The sequence below is a fragment of the Spodoptera frugiperda genome, chromosome 26 (genome assembly GCF_023101765.2).
Source record: "Spodoptera frugiperda isolate SF20-4 chromosome 26, AGI-APGP_CSIRO_Sfru_2.0, whole genome shotgun sequence".
Classification (NCBI taxonomy): domain Eukaryota; kingdom Metazoa; phylum Arthropoda; class Insecta; order Lepidoptera; family Noctuidae; genus Spodoptera; species Spodoptera frugiperda.
In genome coordinates, this window is record NC_064237.1 from 2,704,476 (window position 1) to 2,730,613 (window position 26,138).

At 36.5% G+C, this 26,138-nt stretch overlaps 2 protein-coding genes across 2 annotated transcripts; one reads left to right on the plus strand and one right to left on the minus strand.

Moving 5' to 3' along the window:
• Positions 1 to 1,527: 1,527 nt before the first annotated feature.
• Positions 1,528 to 16,241, minus strand: LOC118264042 (aconitate hydratase, mitochondrial). The gene is made up of 16 exons (XM_035576366.2): positions 15,967 to 16,241; positions 15,571 to 15,651; positions 15,290 to 15,433; positions 13,986 to 14,177; positions 12,781 to 12,967; positions 12,097 to 12,183; positions 6,805 to 6,983; positions 6,151 to 6,273; positions 5,749 to 5,946; positions 5,262 to 5,381; positions 4,284 to 4,464; positions 3,860 to 4,009; positions 3,265 to 3,466; positions 2,767 to 2,985; positions 2,530 to 2,659; positions 1,528 to 2,444 (listed from the first exon to the last, which is right to left on the minus strand). The coding sequence occupies exons 1-16, from the start codon at positions 15,997 to 15,999 to the stop codon at positions 2,307 to 2,309; spliced, it is 2,364 nt and encodes a 787-aa protein (XP_035432259.1). The 5' UTR covers positions 16,000 to 16,241; the 3' UTR covers positions 1,528 to 2,306.
• A 763-nt stretch (positions 16,242 to 17,004) lies between these two features.
• Positions 17,005 to 24,422, plus strand: LOC118264043 (exocyst complex component 6). Its single transcript, XM_035576367.2, has 16 exons — positions 17,005 to 17,223; positions 17,384 to 17,530; positions 17,946 to 18,051; positions 18,350 to 18,488; positions 18,797 to 18,977; positions 19,065 to 19,140; positions 19,218 to 19,359; positions 19,475 to 19,768; positions 20,234 to 20,369; positions 20,624 to 20,709; positions 21,064 to 21,274; positions 21,777 to 21,869; positions 22,042 to 22,156; positions 22,470 to 22,566; positions 22,858 to 23,058; positions 23,593 to 24,422. The coding sequence occupies exons 1-16, from the start codon at positions 17,203 to 17,205 to the stop codon at positions 23,834 to 23,836; spliced, it is 2,289 nt and encodes a 762-aa protein (XP_035432260.1). The 5' UTR covers positions 17,005 to 17,202; the 3' UTR covers positions 23,837 to 24,422.
• Positions 24,423 to 26,138: the final 1,716 nt, after the last annotated feature.

Here is a 26,138-nt window from a genome sequence, read left to right on the forward strand (position 1 = left end):
AAATCTTAATAATAAATTCATCTTGTTTCCTAATTTAGTTAGGTTAGGTACAATATTCAGTATCTACATGTTTAGTTTGAATACAAAGCATTTTTTTTTTTTATCACCTGATGGTAAGCAATTACCGCCGCCCATGGACACTTGAACCACCAGAGGCGTTACTCCCAGTATTGGAGCGTTACAAGTGCGTTGCCGCCTTTTTGGGGGTTAGGAATTTAAAGGTTGTTGGGGAATCGGGGATTGGGCGGGTGTTAATTCACAACGCAAACCTTGTTTCACGTTGGTTTCCTGTGAGGCTGTGGTATCACTCCGGTCGAGCCGGCTCATTCGTGCCGAAGCATAGCTCTCCCACACTTAAATGTCTATAATTTGTACTCAAAACTTCAGATCTAAATTATCCTAAATTTAGATTATATTAACATGTTACTGTGCCGCCTTAGATTGTATCGAGCAAAATTTCTGATTGGAATTAATTAACTAGTTTCCTTGGTCGAGTCGTCAGGGAGCTGGAAGCCAGCAAGGCATAGTTTTGTATAAGTATGTATTGAAAACATCGTGAGGAAGTTTGGCCACAATTTCATTTCCCAATCCAAGTTGCTACCTATCATAGCATAGCTAATGCATTATTTTTGTTTGTACCTATGTACCTTTATTTTTACTTTTCATAAAAATACATAAATATCATTTCTCGAACCCTATTACTGTGGAGAAACGAGTTAATTATCTAGTGCTCAATTAGGGTAATTAGTTCATTGATCGGTGGCGAGCAGTTGTGAAGGTATCACCTCTCTTTCTGCGCGTGCTGGTTCTATGCCATCGATCAATATCTCGTTCGTTAAGTTGTCTATCTGTAACAACCAACTCCCCTATATCCTAACGGGGTAATCGTGGCAATTTTAAAATTGTTCAATCCAATTTGCAAGTCCAATAAAGGCATTAGAATCCCATAAATTATTACCCCTATATAATTTAACAAACTAATACGGTTTACGCAATAAATGATTTGAGTTTGAAGGTTTTTTTATTAACATTTTCTACTTTCTGATAAATAACATAAATGCAAGGAAACTGTTTTTATAATGGGTAAAATCATCCAATGACTTCTCCTGCCTTGGGCGAGGCGAGAAGTGTCAGACTCTTACTTACAAAAAACCACCCCGTTCCTAGCTTTTCGAGCCGGATCCCCGGTAAACCCGCTAGGTAGTCTGCAGCTCCGGATATGGAATCTCATAGTTAGATTTCACATAGACACTAGCGTGCGTAGCCATCTTACGATACAACCACGGCCACGAGGCAATGATTGCAACTTTTATAACTTTTTGCTGGGTCTAGATATTAGCGAATTCCATTGTTAGTAGTTTTTCATCGAGGATACGACCCGAGCAGACGAGACGAATACGGTTTCTTTTGTTGCATAATATGAGATTAATTTGAAGTGAGGCTATTTTGACTAGTACTTCTACAGTACACAATAGTTTAACTCGGTTTACTTCTTGGTTGTAGTGGGAATAATAATAAACCAACACATAAATTAATAAGTAACTTTATTTCTCAAGTTTGGTAAATATGTACATAAATTAATATAAAATCATTATGACTTCATGATTTGTACTACAGCTAGTTTAAGATTCATCACCGCCGTGACTAAGTATTGTCTGAATAATGAGAAATGCGCTAAAAGTATATATTTCAACTACATGGTAACAGCTTACTTGCACCGGGAGTAAAGGCAATAGTGTTAACCCTAACATTACAGTACATCATTAAGGCCGGGGTCCAATCATTTGAGAATAATCTCTATCACTGGTGTTTCATTACTGATATTATCACATGTTTGCACGGTCTGTGGCGTACGGATCATTGATCAGTTCATCGATTTTAGCTAGCTTCATAGTAATAAAATTTGATTTCATTCCACTCATTTTATGCTAATACTCAGTAGTTAGTATTTATTGTTACTTCATAATATTCTTGACATAATTAACGCTTATACATAAAAATACATACTAAATTGATGTTCAAGGCAAAGCCTACTGAATACTATTATCTAACTTTATTCGACCGGCGATATAATACTAAAATCGATGTCGATAACTTAGATTTTCCGATATCGATATTAGGTGGCACATATGTATGTAAGAAACGCGGTCGACACGCATTGGTGATATGTCCACCAGCGACATACAAACGCAGCACGTGATTTTTAAATTTTGAATCAATGTTGCTACACTTCTAAAATTACCCTACTTTTGTGTTCGGGCGTCCAGTGCAAGATATATTATTTATAAAATTGGGAGCGAGCGCGTTCACTTGGAAGCGATTTCCTTCATCCTGTTGAGTGCAGAGCCGGCCTTGAACCAGTCGATCTGCTGTTCGTTCAGTGAGTGGTTGAGCTTGATGCGTTCTGTCTTGCCATCTTGGTGCTTGATCTCGCAGTCGACGGGCTGAAAATATTGACTCATGTATTATCAAGAAACTTGATTAAATATAACAACATTAATTAATGTTTCTACATTAACTAGTAGTTACCTTGCCAGGTGCGAGGTCCTTGAGTCCAAGCAGCGAGATCTTGTCTGTGGGCTGGATCTTGTCGTAGTCAGCGGCGTTGGCGAATGTCAGTGGCAACAGACCTTGCTTCTTCAAGTTGGTCTCGTGAATCCTGGAAAAGACAAGGCATTCCGTTGTAAATACAAGTTTGCTTGTACTCTACGTGTTTCATCTCGTTCTTGTTTAGGATGACAGTGAATACAAAATAATGAGAGTTACCTAGCGAATGACTTGACAATGATGGCCCTGCCGCCGAGATGCCTGGGCTCGAGCGCGGCGTGCTCGCGGGAGGATCCCTCGCCGTAGTTCTCGTCTCCGATGACGACCCACTTGATGCCGGCCGCCTTGTAGGCGCGCGCGGTCGCGGGCACGGCGCCCCACTCGCCTGTCTTCTGGTTGCGGACCTTGTTCAGCTCGCCGTTCTCAGCGTTTGTGGCGCTACACATATATTTCATTTTAATTATTTCCTGTTACAAGCATCACACGCAGGTTGCGCTTTTGAGGGTAGGCACTAAAAAGCCATTACTACACTATACTTCTTTAACATCCATTTTAATATACATGCAGCTTATCATGGAAATACGCCAGTTAAGAACTAGATATCTGAGTAATTCTAATGACAACACCTATAAAACGGTAATCACTGCCATTACTTTTATTAATCAGTTATGACATCAAGTCATAATGAAATTACCCGGAGATAATATTACAACTTACGTAATGAACATGTTGTTGGAGATGTTGTCGAGATGTCCTCGGTACTTCAGCCAGGGCCCGGCGGCGGAGATGTGGTCGGTGGTGCACTTGCCCTTCACCTTGATGAGGATGGTCATCTCGGTGAGGTCCTTGCCGTCCCACTTGTCGAAGGGCGCCAGCAGTTGCAGGCGGTCTGACGTGGGCGCCACGTCCACTTGCACCTCTGTATCGCGACAATGATAATTTTATAGCAATATTGCCGAATTTTCTATATATTCAGAATAACGTACAAAGACACCAGATCGCTGTTGTCGATAATTGGGTAGTTTCCTAGGTCAAAAATAAATTATTTTGATATTTCAATATAATAAAATATCCCAAAATAATCGTATTTTTATTCATTCATTTGACGATATACTTATTTATTTAATTTTTCTTGCTATTTTTTGCGTAACAAGTATGCTATTTGACGCAAAAAAATTATGACGTCATAATTTGCAATGTCATACAAAATTCATAGAAAAGTAACGTTTTTGACATATCGATAAAAGTATTGAATTTGACTAGTAGGATAATACCCTATTGTTCACAGACAATCTATGTATGAAGTACGTACTGCTGCCGTCGCTGGGTGGGTGCTGGTATGTGTCCTGGCCGGGGTCGAAACCGCGAGCGGGGAGCTCGTCCGCGAAGGGGTCAGACAGCTTGAACTTCTTGCCGTCACTGCCCGTCAGGGAGTCCGTCATGGGGTTGAAGTCCAGGCGACCTGTAAAGATTAACAAGGTTATACTAAGGCAAGGAATATCTAGCTAGAAGAGCTAGTAATAGATTATTGTACCTAGTTAATTAAAACTAGTGTAATTGTTAAGGGTTGTTCCTCACGAGTGTTGATCATAGCTGACATAAATACAAATCAATTTCTTTATTGACCTCTTGTCTGTTAGCATTATGAGACACAATAGAAAATACAGTGTGTCTCGTGTAGATCTGCGTTCACATACCACGGATAAATATGAAATGGATCAATGAAAAGTTCTCACCAGCAAGAGACAGAGCGGTGACGAGCTCAGGGCTGGTGACGAAGCAGTGGGTGGCGGGGTTGGCGTCGTTGCGGCCGGTGAAGTTCCTGTTGTATGACGTCACGATCGTGTTCTTCTCGCCCTTCTTCACGTCCTTGCGGTCCCACTGACCGATGCACGGCCCGCACGCGTTAGCCAACACCTGCGATATAAATATGTCACATGTTATTAATTTCTTAGCAATACATTAAAACTATATATTCAATTTATAAAGCTTACAAAACCGTAAAAGTAGGGAAAAAGTATTTCATTTTCTTCTCCTTTTCATTTCCTTTACTTCTTAAAACAATAGCTTAAAAACTAAAATCATCAATCATAAGAATTTAAAATCTTCGAACACGAAATAAGTATGACTATTTAAAATTATGTCTTTTGTGTATACTTAGAAAATCTAAATAACAAAAGCATTGTTAAAACTTTAAACAAAAAGAGTTAATGATAACTATTTTCTTATTTATTAGCGTTTTTCTCAGTTTGTTCTTCCTGATATGTCAAACGTAAGAGAGCTCTAGATAATTATGTTAACTAAGTCAGGAAATTATATTAGTTTTAAATATATAGTAACTACTAATTTAATTCTGATTTAAAATATGCGTAAAATAGTCAAGCGTAGAGGTAGTGGCTAAATCATGAGTTTTGTGTTGGGTTTTTAAGGAATAGGCTGGCAAACGAGCACCTGATGGGAGGAGCCGCCCATGGATATCCAACACCGTAAGTGGCACATGTGCGTTCCCAGCTTATTGGGGGTTAGGGAGGTTAGATTGGGAAGGGGAAGAATAGGGCCTTCGGTAACGTCACTCACGCTGTTAAGTACAACGGTTCGGCTACGAGTACTTCACGCCGCTTATCTACTTCGTGGTATCACTCCGGTCGAGCCGGGGCCTCCCACATATAAATATGTTGATGATGACGATATAACAATACAGTGTATGTACTCACAGTGCCTCCGAACTCGCGCAGTGTCTGTGCGATGCCGTCGCGCTCGATGGTGGCGCGGATCTGCTCCGAGCCAGGAGTCACGTTGAATGGAACCTTCGACTTCACGCCGTGCTTCAGCGCCTGTGCACCACATTACATAAATGTTTAATATTCTCAAATATAAATAAACAGACCTGAGACCTATTATATTATATATTATATTATGCTTGTTAGAAACTTATAGTAAATTGGTAGATCATATAGTAGTGATAATAAGTGGCGTGGCTATAATAAAATATTTGTATTTGTTTATAAATTGATAACTGACAAGTTATTAATGCGACATCGAATTTTGGTTTGATCGAATAAAAAACATTACGACCCGGAGATGATAAACTGGATGTAACCAGATATTTATCAAATTAAAGATAACTATAAAAAAAAATCTAAGTTACAATGTAATATATTTAAACTAGAAAAAAATATGGAGTTTGAATGAATGTGTTACCTCCTTGACGATGCTGGCGCAGCGTCCCATGTCCTCGTAGGAGGAGTTGGTGCAGGAGCCGATGAGTCCGACGCGGATGTCGACGGGCCAGTCGTTCTTCTTGGCGATGTCGCCCAACTTGCTGATGGGGTTCGCTAGATCCGGGGTGAACGGACCGTTCACGTGGGGCTCCAGGGTCGACAGGTCAATTTCCACAACCTGCGGATAATTATTAAGATTTCTTAGTCATTTTGAAATTGTTGTTTTGTATTTATAATTATTACACACATTTCCTAACCACCGAGATAAAATCTAATAAAATTATCATTGTGCAGATGTTTGTGATCAATGCTTATTATTATGAGGAAGAAAATTATTTCAAAACTTTAAAATTAGATTTCAAAGCAAATAGTGCTTTATTACCTGGTCATAAGGTGCCTTGGAGTCGGGAGTGAGGAGGTGCTTGTACTTGTTGGCTAGTCCGGCGATGTCGCTGCGGCCAGTGGACTTCAGGTAGGCTTCCATACGGTTGTTGTACGGGAACACCTGTGTAAGTTAATACATACATGTAATATTTGTGACATATTTCATTTTTAAATGTGAAAATATACTCTGACTTATAAAATGCTTAATTTCGACATTCAACAATTCCAGAGGTCATTATTTTTTGATGCCTAGAAAAGTAAAAATAGGGTGGGAGAATTGTCCAATGATGATTCTGACATTTCATATAATACATAAATATCCATTTGTTTTGATCTGTTGTCTAGACAGGAACGTGTATTAGATGAGTAATGCCTCATTAAGATAAACTTATCAATAAGCATGTATAGTGCCCTTGATCTGTCTATCTCGTCGTCGGGATTGCGTGCATATTTTAATAGGCACCATGTGCCACCATTGGCCAAAGGGCAGTTCCAACACGCCTTGTATTAAAATGAGAACAATTTCAACAATTGTTTTATTGTTTCTTAAATAAGGTAACAGACCATGTATAAACAAATTCAAAGGACTTTAGACCTCATTGCTGACAAAATAAACTCCTTAAACATATAATGCGTATATTTATTAACTTACGCTAGTGGTAGCTCCGATCTCAGCTCCCATGTTGCAGATGGTGGCCATACCAGTGCAGGAGATGGAGTCGACGCCGGGGCCGAAGTACTCCACGATGGCACCGGTACCTCCCTTCACTGTCAGGATGCCGGCGACCTTCAGGATCACGTCCTTGGGGCTCGTCCAGCCTTTCAGCTGACCTACAAAGCAAAAGGTGTTGAATTAGCATTATTTCAACATTATCAGCCTGTCAATATCCCACTGCTACTGGGATACTGCACTGCGATATTGCCCAGAGCACAATATCCCATATAGTGATGCCAAAACTTCTTCTGACACGGAGAAGGAGTATTATTTTTATTATGTTTTATATAATATCTGTAATAATATTGTTGAGTACAAAGTTCGTGAATGTCAATTTCAGTTTATTTAATTTTGCAAGTCTGGGAAAACATCTGACGGGTCTGTTCGAAGTGTTTGGAACAGTGCCCATTATGGCAATTGGCTCGTCCTCTCGTACTAAAGAATTTTAAAAAATTATTAAAAAAATGTGTGCTGTCTCTAGAGCATCTTTGCTTCACCTTACAGGGAAGCATGGTGGTTATATAAACCGGTTTTAAGTGGCACTACTATACCTAAATGCAGAATAGCTTATCATTTAAACAAAATGGAGTGTGATATTATGTCATACAATATAAATTATGTTTCACTACCTAAAACACGTTGTTTTATCGGTTTCTGGGTTGCGCCCGCGTCATTCTTATCTACAACGTATGTAATTTTGGTAGTAGGACTTTTTTTATTTTGATTGTAGATAATGAACACCCGAGCTATTAATGAGATAACAGGAATAGGGAATTCCATGATGCAAAAATTTCACTTTTAAATACAAAACATAAGGGTAAAAAAATATTGCATTTAGTTCCGTTTACAATCTCTAGATGTCGTTGCACACGGTACTGAGTATTCAAAGTAGATTTCAGAGAAATCACAGCAATAATAAATTGAACTATGCAGTTGTAATGTAACAGAATACTGATTCTTTGTTAAAGAGCTGATATGAATACATACCTAGTGCTGTTTGTATGCTAAAATAAAAGATCGCATAGTGATGTTCATCAGTTGTTTTGCATATTTTGGTGAAAAATTGGAACCTGATTAGGGATATTTAGGTACATACGCATTTTGTCAACCTTTATTTAACAAGTACCTAATCTCTCTTTACCATTTTAAATCAGAACATGATAATAATTCTGCATAAATAATGTTTATATCTATTTATAAATAAGAAGAAAGTTCTTCTTATTATTATCTTGGCATTGTGACCTACTCGAGACATCTTATTACACTTATATAGTTGTACAATACAATTGTAGGCACGCGAGAAATTCAAAGATCCGTCTTGCCAACTTAGAGACAAGTATAATTTATTTGTTTGTTTGTTTACATCTTTTATTTTATGGGTTTACTTATAGGTACGTGTGATACATTCACTTTCTATACTTGTTAGTGTATTGGCTAATAAATAAAGATGTGTTTGGAGGAAGGATTGATTTTGTAGGAATATCTTTGTCTGCACGATTGGTGAGGTGGTTGGGCAACTGACTGCCGTGCAATGTGTAGCGGGTTCGATTCCCGCACGGAGTAACATCAAATCTTTGTGTGATCTACAAATTATTGTTTCGGGTCTAGGTGTGATGTGTATGTGAAAATTGTATGTTTGTAAACGCACCCACGGCTCAGGAGAAAATTCTAGTGTGGGACAAAGTAAAAAAAAAGAAAACTAAAGAAAATATAGTATTTTTCTCTTGTATCATTAGTAAAATTAAATTAATTCAAGTATACAATCATTAGCGATGTTTGTTAAATATTGCATACTATTTAGAGAATATTTTATAATACTTTTACCAAGAACTGAATAGATATGTGCAGCACGGTAGCATCTACGTGATTAACATTTTTAATGTCAAATAATAATACGAGTATATGTATTTAATCACGAACAGAAGTACCCATGTGCTGAATTCTTACTGATTAGATAAAAGCATTACAGTTTACTTTCTTTTTCGCTGATTATTTTATGCTTTATTTACCTAAGCGTGAGTAATTCCTGTACCATATTGTTGAGACTAGAAAACTGCGCAGATGAAATACATGACTGTACTGTGCGCAAAAGATATTATTATTTATTCTACAATGTATGTACAAGTGTGCTATCTTTATATTCGACAAAATAGATTTTAGGTGCAACATTAAAAGTTTAATACATTTTTTTTATATTATGCTAGGAGTTGTTTTGTTTTGCTTTTTTTTTTTAAGGGGTAATTCAACCAATGACTTCCCTCGTCTTGGGCGAGGCGAGAGGGAGTGTCAGACTCTTACTGACTAAAAACCTCCCCGTTCCTACTCCTGCTTTTCGAGCCGGAGCCCCTGTAAACCCGTTAGGTAGTCCGCAGTTCCGGATCAGGTGCTTTTATAATTTATACTTTAGTTTAGTCTAACTTTAAAATATAAATCTGTATTTGGCATTGGTAATGAAAATAATTATTCAAGCACACTAAATGCGAGGCGCCTAACCTTGACCTTATACTTAGCTGCGTAGTAATGAAATATCAACTCTAACTAGATTTAGCTACAGTCAAAAATACATTGATACATTCTAAATGCAAGTGATTTAAATGTGCGGACATTGATCGGCGAGGCACGTGACATGTGCAAATTATATCAATTGAATGTGTTCACTGCGTAGTAAGGAACTAGAACTCAGATATAGATGTCGACTCGTGCGATCTAGTATTGCTACTCTTGCTAGTCACGTGAAGCCAGAGCTGGGAATCTCGATATGACAAAGCGTTTACTAAGTGACATATTTTGATAATAAACTTTCAACTTTATCACAAAGAAAAATGGTTGAAAATCTATTTATTAAAGGTTTGGTTAAAGAAATTCACCAGATAGTACCTAACTGAATTTTCTCACTATCAATGAGACTGCTTGAGTACTTAGGGATGTTAGTTTTAGTACTTAGGAATAAATATAAACATCTGAATTTTCAAGATAAGGTTTTGGACTCAAGAAAAATATGGAAATCGATCTAACTAGAGATTATTTTTAAATTAAATTCTGTCTTATTCGTAGTCATTTATTGTGTGTAGGAAATTTTGAGCTACTAAGGTTCTGTATCGAAAAGTACATAATTCTGCTACATAACTACTAGTAACATTTTCTTATTGTAATATACCTAGTTTAGTTCGCTGTAAACGTTGACATTATCATTATGAACATTTGGAGGACACCAAAGTGTAAATTAATAGTAAGATTCTTATCTCTCTAGTGTTACCGTTTGTGTTAGGTAACATCAAACTAGTAATACATTTGTACGAACTACTAGATAGACCGCACGCTACATCAGCGGCATCTTGTACATATTATTCTGTGTCTTGTGAGCAAAATAAAGGTAGCCTTCTTTGGAATCCGGAGCTGCGGACTACCTAGCGGGTTTACCGGGACTCAGGCTCGAAAAGCAGGAGTAGGAACAGGGTGGTTTTTATTCAGTAAGAGTCTGACACTCCCTCTCGCCTCGCCCAAGGCAGAAGGAGTCATTGGATGAGAAGGAGTCATTGGATGACTTTCCCCCTCAAAAAACTAGAAAAATACCTTTGGAAAGTATCGGTTCGGGTGTATCTTGTATTTGCAAAAACGATAACTCATCACATATGTATTAAAATAGAAACTATTATCGTAACTTCGTATTATGTAACTTTACCGTTAAATATAGTTATAAAGTGTTGCAACATGAACAATTGAACATAATTTATTAGAGGCAGTAAACGCAGTATCTATGGCACCGCGTCATTAAATTCTTGTTTGTTATAAATACCACACAAATTTGATAATTGTCGAATGGTTCCGTACAGAGAAAAGATCTTAAAATCTATAATTTGGTGTATCGAAATTCAATATAGTATAAAAATAATGGGTAAGCTTCATTTTGAACTGAAAAATAATGAGCTAACATGGGCATTACACAATATACAAAGGTTACATCAACATTATTCAATCAAAAAGATTCCTACAGTTACCGGCGGATCCCTAGAAAGTTCTTTCGCCCACTACACATTGACTTTGGCAGGTTGGCGCCCGGCCACGCGAATCACTCCGACCTATTTTTATATTACACACACATATGCAAACAAACTCGCTATCTATGTGTACATGAAATTTTTAGATGCAACCGAGCTGTAATGAAGACATGATCTTCAGAAAACATAGATAAGTTAAGAAAAAGTATTTTAGATATGTATTGTCGAAATGGTGTGCAATATTTACTGTTCGCGTTGTTTAAACAGACATACCAAGATATTATGTACCTACTATTCTATTAGCTACGTCAACTTGAAAAACTATATTAGATAAATAACTTTCTATTTTCTGACAAAAAGACGACGCAAGGAAAAAAGAAGAGGTATCTATCTCTTGGCACCAAGTTTCACTTTTCCCCAATTGTATACTTCTATTTTTGGTTCAGTTTAATTCCATTTTAAATGTGGGCGGATAGCGAGTGAAGAATTACAATAGCCGACAATGCAACAAGAAAATAATAAGAGTGTTGCTTTTTCTATATAAAGCTAACGTACAGTTTTATACATATAGGACAATGTCACTTATCAATATCGCGTGCAATATTGTTTTATATAAGTACTAGCACTATGTATGGCAGCAAGTACATAGCAAGCTATTACTCTTTATTACCAGTTGTACAGGCGCCGCGCTATCGAGTTTCTTTACAAGGTGACTTGGACAGCAATTGAAATACCGCCGTGTGATTGGCAGACAAGAATTAGTTACCCACATATGTATTGTTCTTAGTATGTACATGTTAAGTGTAACATTTGTTTTCGTCAACATTCGGTAGCAGTAAACGGAACTTGAATGGGAATTTTCCTAGTTACTATGTACTCTGTTAAAAACAAACAAACTTGACGTAGTATGACGTAGAACATAACACTATCGCGCCTCTTAATTCATTAAGACATAGGCAGAATAAATCATAAACAACTTCCTTCTTAGTTATAATACTACCTCTCTTGTAACTTATATGGTGTTGCATGTAATAAGAGCACACAATTAAATGTAATACCTGCATATAATAAGGGTGTTCTACTACTGTATATTTTTAACGTTGATTAGTCTGCGTTTGGCCACCAACCGGCTTACTGCTAGGACGGCGAAGCGACCAATATATGTATGTGTATACAAGACTTTTTGGCCATTTACCATAAAATAAAAAAGTGTTTGTATAGTAAAACTCACCAGTAAGCTTAACACCAATGACCTTGGGGCACTTGAGTTCCCATGGGATGTTGGCCATTACGTCGACGGCGTCAGCGCCACCCACACCTGCGCAACAGAAGAAACATTATTAACCTTTATCCAACATAGCGTACACTATGAAAATAAATTTGGAAAATAACTTCATGAATTCTTAAAAATATAATTATGTTATAGTGATAATACAAATAATTCTGTTTTAGTAAACTCTGTGTGAGACCCATGATGTAAGAAGTTAGATCTGTTTGTTGTCTCTAGGTTAATAGTGCTGACCTGGTTTCCGTCTATGAGAATCATCTACAGCTTCTACTCTTTACAATATACTCATATGAGTATAGAGTAGATATACATCTATGTAGAGTAGATATTATATACAGTTGTATCTATACTATGTAAAGGTACACTTCTTATCTTTTATTTAAATCAAATCAAACTCTTTATCTTTTAAGTAACTTGTTTGTATGATATGTTACGTAATTATAATCTATCAGAAATATATTTATTATTAATTTTGAGTAAATCTGATTCATATCGAACTAAACTGTGGGTCATTATTACTATAACTATTTTACAAATATGTTAAATTAATCGCTATTCAAATTATATTTCATAGAAGCTGATCGAAGTTAGTTAAGCTAGTAATAGTTCACAGTAAACTTTACTTACCAATGCAAAGACCACCGAGACCGCCACCGTTGGGTGTGTGAGAGTCAGTTCCGATCATGAGCAGTCCAGGGAAGGCGTAGTTCTCCAGGATGATCTGATGGATTATACCGGAGCCCGGCTTCCAGAAACCGACGCCATATTTAGCTCCCGCAGTCTCCAAGAACTTGTATACCTCTTTGTTGATGTCCTAGTGAAGAATAAGGTGTATAAATTGCATTAATTAAAATACTCACTATGATCCCTAGAAACACGTCATGTGAAATTGAATGTATAATTTGTTTTACAGTGAGTGTTATAAATTGCGTGCTGGGAAAATGTGTGTGGTTTCTTACTAGCAATACACCCACAGATTATTTTTCTAAAACATCTGTAAGCTATAATAAGTAGTCTAGTAATTTAACCCACTTGCACTAAACATTTAAACAACCTTTGACATCCAAATAATAAAATATCAGCACAATCAGTGACTACGTCAGAAGTTTACGATAATTGGTTTATTTTTAAATTGTTAACTTTTACAATACAACTTGTTTACATTGGGTGCTGAGATATCTCATAGGTACTTATACTCGTACACACTTCATATGACCTCTTACCTGATATTAAAAACAATAGTTAATAAGACAGTAACATATCACTGATTATAGACTATGTTTATAAAAACACATTGTAAATCTGTGGCTTACTCAAATGATCTGGTTTTATGCAAATCTTACTGGAAAAGTTTAATCTTTTAGGCTTCAATGTTTATCAATATGATATTTTCGAGTGCAAATGCGTATCTCAAAGGCTCAAAGGTATGTACTGGCTTATACTGATTTAAGTCATTATAAAGATGTGATACCTTTTTTATGGAGAGAAAATTAACCTGTTAAGTCTTCCGTGGTTCCGAAAGGCGTGATTGTTACCTACGCCTTTTAATCTCCAAAAGCATTGAAGGCTCTTACTTTTTACTATTGTTGTTCACATAATAGAGGGTAAGATTATATCCAGAAGGCAGAGACTAGGGGTCCTAAGTTGCTTATAATAAGACTATTACGTGTAGTTATAAGTAGTAAATATCGGCAAAAATGTTGTCAAATAAATGACTACATATAATATTAAATAAACAATTACTGAAAATCAAATCAACAGTTCTTTTTGAACACTTTGAATAAGCAAAACCTCTTTTCTAATTGACATACATAACATAAGAGTTGTCTTACCTTAGCTCTGGCTAAATCCTTGTCACCACCGATCTGGGCCTCAATCAAGTGGTCGCAGTGGATGGTGGAGGGGACGGCGACGCGGGGCAGGCCTGACGAGATGAACTGCAACATGGCCATCTGCGCGGTGGCATCCTGCATGGCAACCCTGTCGGGCCGCAGGCGCAGGTAGCTTGTGCCACGCTCGATTTGCTGTATAGAGATAACATATTTATTAGTTTTGACTTTCTTTGAAGAACTTACAAGTTTTTGAAAATGACACATAATTTTTAGATTAGATTAGATTTCAGCCATGATCGTCCCACTGCAGGGCAAAGGCCTCCCTACCTTCCTTCCACTCCTCTCTGTTTAAAGCTTTTTGCAAATTTTTTTTTAAGTTTAAATATTATACTGATACTTAATACTTCCAAAACCATATTCTTTTTTATAACATTTATTAATTGTTTTTGTAACAGAAAATTATAATTAAAGCCTTTATATTTAATATGTATTTGGAAAAAATATCACAGAATTAGTAATTTAATGTGGATAATCTACCAATCTACCAATACCTGTTATCTGATAAGAAAAAGTATCAACATTACAATGTTAATTATATAAAAATAAAATATCAGTAGTGATAGAAAACTGCACTCAATTTATTTGACTCCTCCATACATCATGTGCTCATGGTCTTATTCTAGAATCTTCTAAAAAAGTTATTCTAACAAATATAGATGCAGCTATAATAATATGTTAATATTAAATCTAGCTTTATTTAATTAAAATACCACATTTATACTATGTTGATAAATCTTCATTTTTATATGTTAAACTCATCTACCTATGTATGATAAGGTGCTTCATTTTAGGGAAAAAAGTAGGGCATAGTAACATAAATATGTACAAAATACAAATATCTCGAAAAACACTACAAAATGTTCATAAAATAGTGCCATTCATCCGTTCAGTATGGAGGTGATAATTTCAACTGTCAATAGAACAATCATCGAAAAAATAGTAACATTTGTTATTGATAAGCCCACAGTAATCCCCTTTATGATATGTTTTGTTTACAAACTTTATACAAACAATACTTTTAGGGAAAGACAAATACCAAATGTGGCTTTGATTCGCAAACTATATTTTCTTGTGTGCATACAGGAAAATGACTTAAATATTATTTGAAATTCATCTTCTTTTATTTAACAGTGTTGCAAGGTTGATATCCTTGTACAATAAGGTCACATATTCTTGCTTATCTGATGTTCAAGGAATCACAAAATTTTCCTCAAAAGAACAATTACAGATTATGTAACACATACCTGTCCTTTAGGGTCATCCAAGTGAGAGTACAGCACTTTCTCGGACAAGGTCATGTCACGACCTAACCTCTTCTTCACAACTTCCAAATTCTTGGTCAGCTTCTCGTAGGGCAGAGGGCTCTGGTCGAACTTCGACATCGCAACCTACAACACATCATGAGACCCTCAGAAACCATCACACAGGCCCAACAACAGATTTTCATTGTCTTCATGATTACATAACAACATCTTCTTATCAATGAAAACACTGTAAATATCACTTTTTGGCACTTTCCACGTACCTGGGCCGCCGCAGCGGTGAGGGGGGACACGCTGAAGCATCTTTGCTGGATCTCCAAGAGCACAGCTCGTGTCCTGGTTCCCTGATAGAAAAAAATATCAATTAGTAAATTCTTGTCAGGATTATGTTACACAATGCAGTCTCTGCTCCTATTACACTATATATAACAAATATCTTGATATAAATGCAATAATCACAACCCCTGTTGACCTCATATGGCTTAATTTACGTGACCCGACCTATCCATTCATGATGGTTTATCGGGATTTATTAATCGGCGGCAATTGGCGATAATAGCGTAAACAATCGTGAATTAATTGCAGTTATAATTACACTTATTAATAAAAGATAAATATTCCATACTTAAACTAAAACGTGGAATAATGTAGGAACTTGCCTGGCCATGCAAAACTCTCATACAGTGAGCCATGGTTACCGGACTTCACACAATGAATTTAGATAAAAATAACAATTGTACAATTAATTAAATTACGGCAACATCGATTTTGTAAAATAAATAAAAATGCCTTAGAAATGGATCGATTAATAAAACCACAGAAATTACACTCTCCACCACTGCGTCCGCAGGATTGGCACTTTGGCAGTTTTTGACTTGTTCCCAACTTCCCACTTCTAGAGCACGCTTGACGTTATCAGTTTAAAGTTGCCACAATCTAAACGATCGAGCAAACAAGGGAAAATACATGTAAACAGCATTAATAACAAAAAATTAGGGATAAAACATTTTGGAATAAACTAAAGCTTCATTTATATCGACACACTCAATTTAATAAGGAATTTGCCTATTTGTATTTTTTTGTTTCTATTTATAATTAATATTTATATCTAAAACTACAAAACTTTAAAACTAACAAATAGAATAAATAAAAAACGCTTTAAAATAAACTATTTAGAATACATCAAACAATTCACCCGCATCGATGTCAATAGGGAAAGTACCTAGAAGGTTAATGGATGATCAACTCTAATCAGCTAATAAATCTCTTAACATGACGTCTGTAAAGTTGCTTTAAAGAAACGTTTCAAAAAGAAAGCTATGACGACGTGAAATATATATTGAGTATAACGAAAGAAATGGTGTATCCTCCAACTAGACGAGGTGATCATGTACAATAAAAGTAAATAAAAATTAAAATATTGAATAAATGCTGCCTAAACTATTAGGGTAATTTGTATTTTTAATGGGCATCTCTATGCGTTTCATTCTACGTAGATTCTTAAACCATGTACAGAAAACAAAATCTGCATAAAATGTAATACTGTATATGTGATGTAATAATAGTGCACATTATTAGCTATAATAGACATACTAATAAATAATAAAGAAAGTGAATAAACAATGAAAAAAAAAACTAATAAAACGTGTGATCGTTATTTTTTGTCAGTCAACTGTCATTGTCAATATGTCATATATCGGATTAGAAATTCAAAATGTCAAAATAAATAATGTCATTTTGTTTTTGCTATTTGCGATTGGAAAAAGTTATTTTTTAGATATTATTCTTTAGAAAATCATTCAGAAATCACAAGAGCTAACATTAACAAACTCATGGTTTCAATTTGCCCGTAAATTGTACTTGTGTAAGAGGGATTTACTGCTGAGTGAGCAAAAATGACGAACGCTACGATTCAGGTATACACCCACTAACTTATTTAAATATTATTTTTTACTTTATTTATCTAATACGAACTAATAAACATTGCATAATACTATATCTACCACATTCAAATTCTTTTGTATAATACTCTAACAACGTTTTATAAGAAACTTATAATGATTCTTATGTTTCTAGGAAATAGAAGGAATTGATGACTATTGGGGTCCTGCATTCCGTTCGATATACGAAGGAGAAGGCCATGAAGCGTTTGTACAACAATTGGACGAACGGATAAAACAACATGACAAAGAAATTGAGAAGCTGTGCAACTTTCATTATCAGGTAACAGAAATAAATATTACTATAGACTGGTATTGATAGTGCAGAATTCACTGTATGTAATTAAACTAGTTTCTGTCAGTGGCATCACCTGCATTCCCGTGGGATAAAAAGTAGCTTATATGTTATTCTAGTCCATAATCTACCTCTGTTCTAAATTTTGTCACTTTGTACTTTATTTGTTTTCAAATTCTTGCCTGCTTAACTTTTAACTGTTATCACCATCTTTCTTGCTGAGTATGACAGATGGTGGCCAACCCTCTTCTCTAGAGGTCTAATGTCTTGATGTAATTTGTATGTTGGTATAGTAATAAAGAAATATTATATCCTAGTAGTAGTGGCAGGATCTTGTCACAGGGTGGCTTGTTAATGATAGTGATGAAAGAATGAAATTTAAAGAGATTTTATTTGTTTCCAGGGCTTTATTGACTCTATCCGTGAGTTATTACAAGTGCGGTCACATGCTGAGGAGTTGCATGCGGAGATATCTAATGTGGATGCTAATGTCAAAGACACTACAGACAGTAAGTAATTGGAAATTGTTATGTATAACATTATCTTTGTGTTGTAACTATAACATTTAAAAAGTTAGTTTTTATTTTTTCTAAAATATTACACTGTTAACATTTATGAAGTCAGAATAACCATGTTTACGATTTAAAAAAGAAAAGGGTTTTATGTCCAATATTTATTCAAATTTTCATGTTATTGTACCATGGCAATACACAAAATAAAAGTAAAAAAATGCATTGATAGAGGAAAAGAATAGAAAGGTAATTAGACTTTTAAATGAATTTAACTGATTTAGTATATTTTTTTAAGGTTTATGTGCTAAAGCTGAAGAGTTGATCCGGGCTAGAAGGGTGGAGCTGAACATTGCAGCTACCATAGAAAAGATGGAACTGTGTCTGCCTTTGCTGACCACATACTCCAAGCTGAAGTCTCAAGTAGAAGCTAAAAGGTGAGGTGACAAGTGTATGGAAAACAAGCACAGCCTTTAACTGTAGAAAATACTCTTTAATCTTTATGCATATCCCTAGTCACCCAGTGTAATGCAAATGTTAAACATCTTCAATTGTTTATACTTGTTTGTTCTCATCACATATGTGTTTACATTGAGTGGCATGGGCGAAATAACATCAAATTAAAAAGCTAAAAGCCTATTGAATAATGTGGTATTAAGTGGCTGCTAGTACACATTATGTATGGAAATTCGAAATACATTAAACTATCAATCCGTATACCTAACCATCTTTGTTTTCATTTCAGATATTACCCAGCTTTGAAGACGTTAGAACAACTGGAGCACGTGTTACTCCCGCGCGTCGGTCCGTACAAGTGGTGCGGACAGATCTCGGCCGACATACCGCGGTTACGGCAAGCTATACAAGACGCGTCAATGGCGGATCTTAGAGATTTCCTCGAAAATATACGAACACTTAGTCCTCAGGTATTTTGTCTAAGAGTTTAGTTAAGACTATTAAATTTTCTTACCGATTTTGTAATACAGTTACAGTTATTTCTATTTGTTCTGTAGGTGGGAGCGATGGCTTTGAAACAAACACAAGAAATGCTTGGAAGGAATCTTGCTAGTATTGTCAAAAACAAAAAAGGTTAGTTATAATTACTCTTTATAAAACCACTACCTATACCAATAGTTATTGTATTCTAAACACAAACACTTTGCCAGATATGGCAGTTCTAGGAATATCAGCGAAGGAGAGCACTGGACCGCAATGTCCTCACGAGCTGGTCGACTTCAGTCCTTTACATAGATGTCTGCATATCCACAGCGTGTTAGGCGCCAAGAATGACTTCATACAGTATTACAGGTAACAACTAAACGTCGTGAATTTGCATTCCTCACGTGACTATCTAAATTAAACCTTATTGCTTACAAAATTAAGTTAATATTTACATGTTCAATATAAAATTCGTCATTTTCAGAGCTCAACGCAAACAGCAAGCCCGTTTAGTGTTGATCCCTGCGTCGGTAAACTTGCACGACTCGATACAAGGCGTGAAGAACTATTTGAATGCGGTGCTGGGCTTCTTTATACTGGAGGAACATTTGCTGAGCGCGGGCGCGGGGCTGGTGTCCAAGGACTGGTTGCTGGATATGTGGGGGATGTCGGTGACCAAAGTAGCTTCCACGTTGAGGACCAATACATCCCTAATTACGGATCCCACGCTCATGCTCAGTATCAAACACCAGATCGTACTGTTTATTAATACTTTGAAGTGAGTATTCAAGTTTTTGTTTGCTTACACCATGTGAGTGAGTCTACCTGGCGGCTCAGGCCCAACAAATGGCAATAATGTGCTTATAACTTCTTTGGTATTATTTGGTTTGACCACTTACCATTAGGTGATCCATATACCTACTCATTTACTCTCTACTCCATAAAAAAACATACATCGTATACATATTGTCACGCCTTTAATCCCCGAAGGGGTAGGCAGAGGTGCACATTATGGCGCATAATGCCACTGTGTACACCACTTTTCACAATTTATATTGTGAGTCCCATGTAATGTCTCCAATAGGTGGTGAGCCTATAAAATATGCTGACTTTTTCACTGTGATTTAATATGTTTTACATAAATAAAGCCTTTTTAACATGGTCAAGATCTATGGTCCCTAGTGAATAATAGACGAGCTCATAAGTCATGGTTGTTTAATTTTATTCCAAAATGTATCTGCAGATGTTACGGTCTACCTACGGATCCGTTGCCACTGCTACTACAAGAGATGGCGGAGCATTACACTGAAGTATTGATGCAGAGATGGGTGGTAGTCTTCCGGGATATACTCGACAATGCCTCCTTCCTACCTATTGAGGTAATTATTATAATTAGTTCTATATGTACATGGTTTCAAGCTTGGATTTAGATGTGAATGTGTAATAGATATTTTGTCCGGATTACTTATTTGACTGTCAGACAAGCTTCGACTAGTTTCGAGCCACGTCTGGGATCCATAATCGTGAGTGCGGCGAGTATTGCGTAGCCGTAGGGATTAATTTAAATAATCCAAAATTATACACTTTATAGCTACATATGATATTTTATTGTTTTTTTTTTGTTATATTCCAGGTTGAGAATCAAGATCAATACGACGGTGTTATGGACACGTTCCCCTACGATGGAGACGAATTGGAAATGCAACCGTTTCCGAGGAAGTCAGTAGTATTACCTACTTAATTACATAGTTGCGTAAAATAGTGGTGAAAAAAAAATGACTTTGTTTCAATGTCAAAATTATTTATTTCAAATAGACCAGGAAGGCACTTTTGAACGTCAAAGCAAATATAATAATATTAATAACGTCTGTCTGTCGGTCAGTCCTCTAGTGACGCTATTTGCTCGTTCCAAAGTGTAGATTCCTATGGAGAAGAACGAGCAAGAAACTCCATAGGTCCGATAGGAAATGCCGGCCTCATCTAGTTATTTAAGAAATTTGACGTGTATGTAATAGAGTTGCATTGTAACCTATTTGCAAAAATAAATATAATTTATCATTGTTATTGTTGTAGGTTCCCGTTCTCGAGCATCGTGCCGGGCGTGTACGTGCAGGTGAAGGAGTTCATCTACGCGTGGCTGAAGTACTCGGCGGGGCTGGGGCTGGGCGGCGGGCGGCGCGCGGCGGCGGCGCGCCAGTCCGCGTCGCTACTGCTCAGTCGCTCCTTCACGGGCTGCCTCTCCGCGCTCTTCCGCAGGCCGCTGCCGCTTATGCAGCTCGTGCAGGTAATCTTGACATTTATTTATTAAGTGTCACCAACATAAATACAGCAATATTGCACAATAAAAATAACAATTACATTCAAACTAACTTAGACTTATCTGTATTTACAATGACATATACTTCTTGTCGGTATCTATGACTGTCTACTGCCTATAGATGTAGTTAAGTTAGGATTTACTATTTAAATAAGATACCAGCAGAATACCTTATGTTACCGAATCATCAGCTTGAAGCAGAAGTAGAAACTGGGCTGTTTTTAGGCAATAAGAGTCCAACGGGGTTTGTTACGCCCCAGCCTGGGAGCTGTTGGGCCTTTGGTACTAATGTGTAATCCATTAGTCAGCTATTACTCTTAATAAAATGATTCTGTAATTGAAGAATAGAAAAATGTTGGGGGCAAATCCTCCACTAACGTCGGTCACCGGTGATTACCACGGCATTGAATGTGTTAAACCACTTCCTAAAGTGTAATGTTGTCAACGAATCAATAACGTTTCGTTTCAGATTATCGTGGACACGCAGTACTTAGAAGGCGCGACGTTATGTCTTTACGAGTTCATCAGCAATATCACTGGCTCGGAACTAGTCACTACACAGGTGAATATACTACACAAAATACGAAAACTAATACAAAAAGCCCCTAATATTGTTCTATGTTTTATCATAAGGAAACTTTATAATATTTTCACGATATTATAACTTTTTTTAAACAAACTTTACCATAGTTTAATCCCTTTAAATATAGTGTAAAGTAATTTTCTAATATCAGGCAGCAGGCAGCATGTTCCAAGCGGCACGCGACGACGCGGAGCAACAGATCTGTGACAAACTGGAGAAGAAAGTCGACGAGTTCCTCGATCTCGAGAACTATGATTGGCTGCTTGGTAAGTCGAGGAATATCATTAATTAAATGAATTTTTATAATAACTATCGTGAGACATACTAAATTAACTAAAAATCACGGTTTACTCACGTAAATTAATGGAGAAAAGCTCTACTAATTTCGAGTCACCGCGTCTGCGGACGCTGCTCATGATGAAGAGTCCTTCTAAGTAGAGATTTTGATGAAGGACATTGTATTACTATTATTATTGAGCTAAGTCTTCTAAACCATATTATTTCTTCCGTTTTAAAAGTATTTTCTCTGTATTCCGAATCTGTTTATGCAATGCATTGTCATTTGTTTTGTTGTTGTAGTGGAGCCGACTGGTCAGGCGTCGTCTTTCGTCACGGACATGCTGAGCTACCTGTCAGGAGTACTGACGTCTCTGGAACAACTGCCGGAGAGGGCCAGGTAGATATACGTATATTTTGTGGAATGACGTAAGATTTCATTATACAATGTGATGTGTTTTTAACACACATCAAATTTTATACGATTTTTATTATTAAAAACAAGCAAAAAGTTCTCATGCATGTTGATCTGAAGCATAAAACTAAAATCTTTAATGGTCGGCTAGGACTTACGTGCTAAAATGGAATTTTGTAGCCTACTGACAGAAATAAACATCACTTATCATTTATGTACGTTCTAAAGCTAAAAATACATTCAAAATAGTCTTAAATAAGTCCCATTCCTCACCAGAGTGGCAGCAGTACGTGCAGCGACGAACCGCATCGCGACCCGTCTCCGCAACCTGCTGCTGGACCCGGCCGTGAAGCAGATCTCGTCGGGCGCGCTCGACCAGCTCAACCTCGACGTGATACAGTGCGAGCAGTTCGCCGCCGGGGAGCCCGTGCCCGGCCTCAAGGAGGGAGAGCTCTTGGAGCATTTTGCTAGCTTGAGGTAAGGCCCGTATACTTTTATTGTGGGATATATGTATAAGTGCGGGAGAGCCATGTTTCGACACGAATAGGCCGGCTCGACCGGAGTGATACCACAGAAAACCGACGTGAAACAACAGCTTGCGTTGTGTGTTTTGTTATGTAAGCAAGGTTACACTGGAGGCCCAATTACACCCCTTTCCTATCCCCGATTCCCCAATAACACCAAAAGGCTTACCATCAGGTGATCCGTCTGCTTGTTATACGTACGTTTTACTATAGGTACGTTCTCGAAGTTATGTTAAAGCAGGGAGATATGGAAATACAATATAAAATGGAAATATCATTTTACTAATTACAGTTACACCAGTTATTCAGAAGACCATAGATAAATCTGACATAGTCACGCTATTGTAAAAGGCAGACAGACAACAGTCGCTCTATTTAAAATAATGAATAAGCCTATGAGATTTGACTCTTCAAAATCCAACTCATATACAGGCCAACTTTATCTTACAAAATTATATATCAATAAAATTGAAACCTTATTTCACAGGCAACTTCTCGACCTAATAACGGGCTGGGACTGGTCGTCATACCTCCACGACGTCGGTATAGACGGCGGCAAGTACTCACTAGTGACGCCGCGCGACGCCGCTACACTACTCGAGAAACTCAAGGAAGCAGAACAAAAGTCTTCTGTCTTCGCCGTCCTCAAGAAAAACGAGAGAGACAGAAGGAAGCTACTCGACACCGTACTGAAACAATTGAAACAACTCCAGAATCAAGACGGATCGTGAATCAAATGAAATCAATTATGGTATCTAATATCATGTTTATAAAGCCTAAAATGCTCGAGCATTGATTTCTTCTTTTCAAAGTGTCATTTTAGTTATTTATTGGTTTTAAAGAATCGAAATTATGTAATCTATCAGCTATTTTAACTTGCATTAGACTTGTGGATCGCAAGTACTTTTATATGTTAATCAAATCACTTGGAAATATTTGGAGTATATGGATTGGCGCAATAGAAAACTTTTATTGATTGTGTTATCAACGAAAGAGGATTTTAGTATCTTCTTTGTGTTTCGAAAACTTGTAAAGTTCTCGAACCATCCATATTGGAAATTACGCGCCAATTTTGGCCATTTTGAAACGTTTTTATGTTCTCTTGTTTTGTATAGCCAGTGTTTGATTAGGAATCAGTATAATTTATTAATAGTAACTGTATAGTTTAAAACTACTTAATTATATTATTAGTATTGTACAATAGGATTGCCTTATCATGTAGTGATAGAAGCATTTATATAGATGTTAATTAAGTGTTAATATAGTGAAAGACATTGTTTATTGATTTTATTACGTAATATACTATTTATTATAAAATTATTGTGGTTTTATTACATTCTTGTCGCGAGTTGTGATGGAAATTTCTAGAGTGTTTAGTTCCTTACCCTGACTTCGCTATAAAATTATACCTTAAACCTTAAGAATATATTTTATCATCATCGTCAACCGCTTACAAGTAACCACTACTGTCCAAAAGCCTCTTCTTACACGGAGAAAGTTTGAGCATCACCACGCTTGCTCAATGCGGGTTGGCGATTTCAAACTTATAATAAAGTTAAAAATTATAAGTCTAGTTTTCCTCACGATGTTTTCCTTCACCATTTATCAGTGGTGTATAAATAATCTTAGAAAAATACATATAACTTGAAAAAAGTCACATTGGTAGTTACTTGCCATTGTCAGGTTTCAAACTTGCACAATCAAGCAGGAGAAGCAGGCGTCTTAAACCACCGGATCACCACGACATGGGCATTATTCTTATACTGAAACTGATAATCAATTAGCACATGAAGAAAAATTTATTTCTCTTGTATTCAAGTGATATAACAGTTCTGTGTTGTCATTTATAAGGTCTAGTACTTGTAGACCAGAATAACCAGTAATAATAGTAGGTCAGAACATGTTATCAAAATGATAAAAATATGAAGTTAGCAAGAGTTTATTATGACAAGAGACAATCTTGCAAGGCCTTGTCAATTATTTACCCGCTGGGCCAGGGCCGCATTTAGATTCAAATGATAAAAAATGGCGCCGAGGATAGAGGATGTATCTAAGTTGATGTGTCACATGACAGTGGATGAATGTGGTACATTGAAGTAAACATTTTACTTAGTGTTTCATTACATCCATTACAAATGTAGTGATAGTAGTTTTAGAAAACCAAGATTTTTGAAGGGATAGATGTATGTAAAGGATTATAAATTAATATGTAGGTACGTATTACAAGAACCTATAAAGTAGACGTTAGCTAACTGAGTCTTGTTGATGACTGAAGAAATAAAATATTGTTTTGATGTATTTAAGTCGAAATAATGAGCTAATGGACACGAAAACATTAAATGAAAATGATATAACGAGACAAAGGCTGATTCTCAACGAAGTTTTACTGGACTTCCCCCTGTCGTCCCTACGAAGAAAGGAGTCCATGAGATTGCCATCGTGATAGAAAAAAAGGGGTTAAAAATATTACAACATTTATGAAACAAATTGTTCATGAAATAAATCCAACCCTGTACACCGAAACAAAATGAAATAATGAAACGTAAGCTTTATCTATCTTGATGTTGCTTGTTGATTAGTCTCAGTAAGTTGATGGTGAAGATAAATGAACCCGCGCCATGTTACAATGGCAGTCTATTAAATATGAGCGCAGTCGACACTCGTCCATTTCACAAAGGATCCAGTTCTTGCAGTCGTAGTCTAAAAACTACAATAGTCACTGATATGATCAGTGTATTAATATAACAAATAGCGGCTTAGTCACTAAGTGTAATGGGTATGTTACACTAGTCATATAGCATAGACTTAGTTAATGCTTAGGTAAATAGCTTATTCTATACTTTTGGTCTAGCTTTAATACGTTAGTTAATGTTAGTAGTAAAAAAAGAAAAGAAAAAGTTAATGTTAGAGGAAACCTTGTTCCCTCTTCTTTAAAAAAAAAACATTGCCCTACACTAGTATTTTCTCTTGTGTCGTAGGTGCGTTTACAAACATACAATTGCACTTACACAAGACGCCCAGACCCGATAAAAC

Coding starts and splice junctions, on each gene's coding strand:
- LOC118264042 (XM_035576366.2), bottom strand. CDS start 15,999: ATGGCTCACTGTATGAGAGTTTTGCATGGCCAG. Junction 15,434..15,570: donor TCACCGCTGCGGCGGCCCAG/GTACGTGGAAAG, acceptor GATGTGTTGTAG/GTTGCGATGTCGAAGTTCGA. Junction 6,274..6,804: donor AGATCGGAGCTACCACTAGC/GTAAGTTAATAA, acceptor TAACTTACACAG/GTGTTCCCGTACAACAACCG.
- LOC118264043 (XM_035576367.2), top strand. CDS start 17,203: ATGACGAACGCTACGATTCAG. Junction 17,224..17,383: donor TGACGAACGCTACGATTCAG/GTATACACCCAC, acceptor TTATGTTTCTAG/GAAATAGAAGGAATTGATGA. Junction 18,978..19,064: donor TACGAACACTTAGTCCTCAG/GTATTTTGTCTA, acceptor TTTGTTCTGTAG/GTGGGAGCGATGGCTTTGAA.